The sequence below is a fragment of the Petaurus breviceps genome, unplaced genomic scaffold, assembly GCF_028583685.1.
Source record: "Petaurus breviceps papuanus isolate PSGF00001 unplaced genomic scaffold, PetGlider_PUasm1.0 419, whole genome shotgun sequence".
Taxonomy (NCBI): domain Eukaryota; kingdom Metazoa; phylum Chordata; class Mammalia; order Diprotodontia; family Petauridae; genus Petaurus; species Petaurus breviceps.
Genome location: NW_027186324.1, coordinates 10,588,918 through 10,594,942, shown reverse-complemented (window position 1 = coordinate 10,594,942; position 6,025 = coordinate 10,588,918). Strand labels below are relative to the sequence as shown.

The 6,025-nt window shown below is 35.8% G+C and overlaps 1 protein-coding gene across 1 annotated transcript in view; it reads right to left on the bottom strand.

Annotated features, from left to right (window-relative positions):
- Positions 1-6,025, bottom strand: part of NHS (NHS actin remodeling regulator) — a 485,191-nt gene continuing 479,166 nt past the window's right edge. The window contains exons 8-9 of the mRNA XM_069100705.1: positions 5,122-5,245; positions 1-3,519 (exon numbers count right to left, since the gene is read on the bottom strand). Coding sequence (XP_068956806.1) covers positions 2,901-3,519; positions 5,122-5,245 — 743 coding nt within the window. The 3' untranslated portion in view covers positions 1-2,900. The remainder of the gene's footprint in view (positions 3,520-5,121; positions 5,246-6,025) is intronic.

Below are 6,025 nucleotides of genomic sequence, written 5' to 3'. Positions count from 1 at the left end.
TAAACTTCAAAATCATTTTAATAACATCAGTGCAAACAACAGAACAAAAGTTTGGAATGATGTTTCTCACATGACTTAATGCATATGCCCTGCTTCAAAATGGCAGTGATGTTAAAGTCAGTTCTCAAACTTTGTCTTGAGTGCTTTAAAGCCACGTAAAATACTCCATATCACTCAAATTTCCTGGTGGTTTTAAAAAATTTCCCTCACTTGTTTTTATACTGAATATTCTTTTCTATAGTGGATTTATAATCCATATCTGTTTGGGCTTTTAAATCTATGAAATATAAAATAGAGAAACTTTGTCATAGATCTTTAGATTAAACAAAATAATTAAACTATAAGTGTTCTTTGATCATTACATATAGAAGATATCTTATTGCCTCACAATTCAAGTCAATATATTTATTTTAAAATATGTGGTACCATTACCAATTAAATTTATATCAGTAATAAAAAAGGTGACATTTTATTAAAGCCAATTCTGGTGTTTCCTATTTCGGGTATATTTTAATTACTTTTAAAGCACACATAATACATTTTTTCTTCAGGCTAAAGAACCATGCTGCAAATTAACTGCTATTAAAAACATTATGAAAAATGACCTAATATGACTGGAAATGACTGCTTCAGCCACCTTGTCATATTTATTTAAAAACATCTTTTGTTTGTGCCAACTGTGTAATTTTCAGAATATTATGCTAACTCATTAATATTCTCAATATGGTATCAGAAGAGGCTGGTTTTCTTAACTGGTATGTTCCCATGAGTGATGAGTTCATTTTCAAACATCAACCCACTTTTCGTTTAGTATAAATTTTTAACACTTTGCAGATACTGCCCGACTGATATCTTTTGCCAATTACTTTTTCTTTCCCGAAGTACACACATGTGTACATGCACACAGACAACTTCATAATCGTTCTTCATACAACGTTGGCAAGAAACTCTAAAACACATTTTGGTAATAAACAGTAGATGAAATCAAGGTTCTTCTTTCTTTCCAGGAAAAAAAAAAACATAAGCAAAATCAACCAACGTTCCTAGTCTCCTAACTTATTCTAAGGACTCTCTAACATTTTAGGTAACTTTCTTTTTGACAACCTTACTTTTCATCTTCAACACTCTTTCCTATGCATTGCATGAATTGAACCAAAGTAATAAAACCCCTTTCACACAACCTACTTCCCTAATCACCATTTACTTATGCTTAAAGCCACTACTTATTGATTTTTTTGTGACCTTATTATTTTTCTATCATCCTAATCTCATTCCATTCTGTTACAGGCCATGTTCCTTCTCAAACAATCCTCTGCACCATACCTTCTCGCATTCCAAAGCATTTTCTAAGTAATAGTAACCACTTACATTTCTGACAATTAATCTCAAACATTAGTTTCAGTTAATGTTAAAATCAGAGGTGTAAAACCATTTATAGATTTCAACTCCTAACTATATTTCTTTCAGTTTTAAGACAAGAAAATTCAAGTAATTTCAAGTAATTCAGCTTGTTTCCCTGCCTTCATTTTTATCAGAGCATTTACTCTGACAAGATTTCCAATCCCACCCACCACCCTCCCTATACCCCACCAAGAAGTTATAGTAAAATCAGACAAAGTTGTATGTAGCATTGTGAACCAGAGCTTTCCCCCATTCCCAGTTTAACAATGAATATAAATAATGCATATACATACCTATTTCCCAGCTACATTTTTCACAGTGTCATTTCTGTTAATATTTAGGTAGCATGAATCTCATCAGCACAAAGAGAAAGCTTCACTGAAAACTCATTGCAGATACTTACTGATAAATCAACAGCTCCATTACATGCTTACATTTTTTTTATATTGTTAGTTTAAGAACTTGGAACTAATTGTCTAAAATGTTTAAATATTATAGTCATAAGATTCTGATCCTTTGTACCTCAGTAGCCTAATATAAAACATAACACAAAATTGATTTCTATTCCCCCTGCTCATTTTTATTAAAGCAATTCATTTAAAAATAAATGGCTAAAGGACACTGTCAAGTACTTTTGCTTAGGGCTTTGTATTGAGAATGATGACTTCCTTTCTTTAAAAAACTTAAAAGCATGCTTTCCATTCTTACCAGTTACCATATGGTAAACCACAGCTATGCTTTGCTATGAGTTTGTCTGGTGCTGAAGTTTACAAGAAAAATGGTTAGGTTTAAATTTATAAGGTTTTAAGTTAACATTTCAGTAAATAACCTTGAAATTTTCCTATTTTCAAGAATGTAAAAATTCAGATTTTAGGCTTGATTATCATTCTGAAAGCCATATTGGTGGACATTTAAACATGATGTTTGATATGAAAATGGTATTCACAGAATACAGTTGACATTTTATTTCTTTTGTCTTCAATAAACAGTATGCAGTAAATAATTTGCCACGTGTCCACTCTTCTCTAATAGTTCTATTTACATTTTTTATCAAAAATATGGTATTTACATGTGTTTAGTTCATTTCTTTTAAACTTTGTTTCAGTTCATTTTAGTGTAGAAAAATACCAATCCTTAAGAGTCATTTCATCTCTCTCTAGGGAAGCACAACAGTGAATAAGTTTCTTTCCTAAATGGGCAGCTGAGAAAAATTTTTTTCCCTTTCTTTTCATGGAAATTTGATTTTTAAAAATTATATATTAACAAGAAGAATAAAATTGCAGCCAACCAAATGAAGCTAAAGATTGAGACATGGGAAACAGCATATATTTCTACTATAAAATGCAAAATTAAACAAAGGATTATAGAGCTTAAGCACTGATACTTCCCCACATAACTATTGAGTTCTCTGTTATATTTTCCACATCCTTGTGCAAGCCAAATGCTTTCGGTGTTCATGTATTTCCTAGTTAACAGTGAGGCTGTATAGATTATACAGCCTATGTTGAACTCTGGGAGGACCTGTCATCATGAGGGCTGCCATCTGAATTCTCAGTCTCTCCTTCTGAGATAGCTTGCATGGGTGTATTATATAACCTGCAGCGGACACTGTAACGGCTACTGCTGGCTGCAGGAGGTGCCCGGGAACGTCCAACCCTAGATGAAGCTGACATGGTAAAATTCTTGGAGGAAAACCCTTCTGCGTTAACTCTTGGGGAGCATGGAGAGAGAGGGGACAATGCTTCTACCCCCAATGACACCTGGGAAGGCTCATCCATGCTTGGGGGGAGATCAATGGGAAGCTCACCAGGGGATTTGGGCAAGATGGGGCTCTTCAGGATTTCAGTGGCAGACATCCGGTAACTGGAATCAGACCGACTGCCTTTTTTAAGAAGCAACAGCTTAAATTCTTCATTAGAAGTGTTGGATTTCTTTGCATTTCGATAGATAAGACCAGGAGATCTCTGGCTGTTTGGGGGAGTTGGCACATTGCTGTTTGGAGATAGGATATTGCTGGGGGGCACCGTGCTGCTGTTGCTACTGCCAGGGAAAGCTCTTGATTTACTTCGAACAGATATGTCTCCAGAATCTTTCCTTCCAAGGACTTTCCTCTTTGATCTAAGTACAACAGAAACAAAGAAAACTCTCAGAATGATTGTGGGTTTTTAATTAAGAGAGTAACAGCATATTCTGTAAAATCCAACAAACAGAGATTAAGTTTAAGTAATGAACATTTCAAATCAATGACAAAAAATACTCAATAACAGCCTCATGAATTGGAGGGTTCTTCCTCCTGTCTCACATGTACAGATTCTTTGAAGACTATAGGAAGGATACAAATGCAGCATGTTGTCATTAATAACTTGCTAACTCTTCTATTCATTGGCACTTATTATTGGTAAGATCTTACATATACATATATATATATGTACATATATATATATATATATACACACACACACACACACATACACACACACGTATCTTGGATTTAATTTGGGCATAGGGATAAGGAACAATAAAGTCCCAGTTCTCTTCTTTAGAATGGAAAGAAAGTGTTCGTGCTTAAGTATACCCAGGCTATGTTCCTAGTAGGATGGTCAATTCCTATTATATAATACACATACGGTAGGATGGGAAGTTTTAGAACTGAAAAGTGATGTCATTAGTCCTGCCCCTTCATTCTGTAGATGAGGAACTAGGGCAAAGTTTCCTAAGGTCACATAATTAATGAAAGAGCCAGGACTGCCTCTATGCTTCTAGTGTAGCGATCTTTACACTATGCTCTTCCTGATAATAGGCAGGCAATTGATATCCTCTTTGTATATGAATGATAACTTTGTTATAGAAACATGCCCTTTAGGCAGAGTAAAGGAGTTACCTCATAGCCAAGATTTTTAGGGGTGGGGAACTTGCTGCCACATGTGGCCTTCTAGTTCTTCGGGTCCTTTGGACTGAATCCAAGTGTTACCAAACAAATCCTTATATTACGGCGATTTGTTCTGGGAAGTTTGGATTCCATCAAGGGGCCTGCCCTTGAGAACCTAGAGGATCACATGTGGCCTTGAGGCAGTTCCAGTGTCAAGAAAATGAAGCAAGTTGTTAATAGGGTATTCTTAGACAATATGTTCTGATTTTTACTTAAGAAACTGATCAGCCTAGTTCTAGAATATTGTAAGATATCAAGTAGTCAGGTATTCATGCACACCCATGTCCCAGTGTATGCTTTGTATTCAGATTCTTTTGGCGGTTTAATTTCCCTTCTGCCCTTATTATTATCATCATTGCTTTGGACATATTAAAAAATATGGATCATTTTAATCTCAGGAGATATATGAAAAGGTAAATTTTTCTGATAAAAAACTTGATGCACATTTATCGTTGGGGGGAAGGAAGCCAAAGGCCTTTTTTTTTAGGAAATATTGTCTTAAAACCCCTTATATCGAGGCTATAAATATTTATATTGCTCAATTCAGTCATAATCTTGGAATTGTTGAATTGTCTTTGAAGGGACCTGAGAGGACATCTGGTTTTTTTTCCATTCATTTTATAGAAGGGGAGACTTCTATAAAGAATTTCAAACTCAATTTGCAAAAAAAAAATCAAAACAAAACAACAACAAAAACCAGTTCCCTTGCTTGTTTGTTCTAAATCAGGAGGCTCTCATATACTTTAATCTGATTCTAAGTCCATTCAGAGATATTAGATCTGTTGCCTCACCTGTGAATGACTGCAAAGAGATCCTCAGTGGTTCGGGGTTTGTTTGGAGACACAAAAACATCATCATCAGCCTGAGAGTCTTCACTAAATGGTGAAATGATGGAGTCATCACTTGGTGAAGATTCTTTAAAAAGAACAGAAAAGTACTCTAATGAAGACTTCCCACATCTCGACAAAAGAACCATGACTTTTGTGGTCTTGGGGTGCTAGGAACCCTGAAAAGTAAGGGTACAAGGCATATGTCTGCCTCAAAAGAATTCAACCACTCCAACCTTCCAGTCCAAGTAGGTATTTGTGATAGCAATACAAGAAGGCTAGACTCCTAGTAAGTCTGTCCAATTGATGAGGATACAAATGGATATTTTTCATAGGGAAAAAGATTGTGGGAAGATTTGGATGGGACTAAGGAGTGGTAAACAGCCTGGGTTGGTCCAGAGGTAACAGAGAAAGGGCTCTAGGTGGGATTAAGGAGTGGGAAGGAGCTTGGAGTGGTCCAGAGGAAACAGAGAATGGAGTGTTGGGCAGAGGTCACAATAAAAGGACAATTGAAAGGATTATACCAGGGTGAGCCAATGCCTCAGGCACACCCCAGGGATCTGGGTTCCTGAAAGTCCAGGGGGTGGGGGTCCAGATCCCATACTCAGTCAGGACATGATTCATTATATTAGGTTGAGCATAAGAATTTCTATAACTATCATGTACCCTGCACAATGTCTTGACCAGTATTCAATTTCTCAATAACAAAGTTTGACAGTCTTTCATAAGTGAAAATAAGCCAGGGAAATAAACATGCAAATGTCATATAGCATCATAGGGAATTTTTTTTAACGTTGAGTCAGTAAAAATTAAATCTAGAGAACATAGTCATTTCTTGCCACTAAGACCCACACGACCCAACAACTCA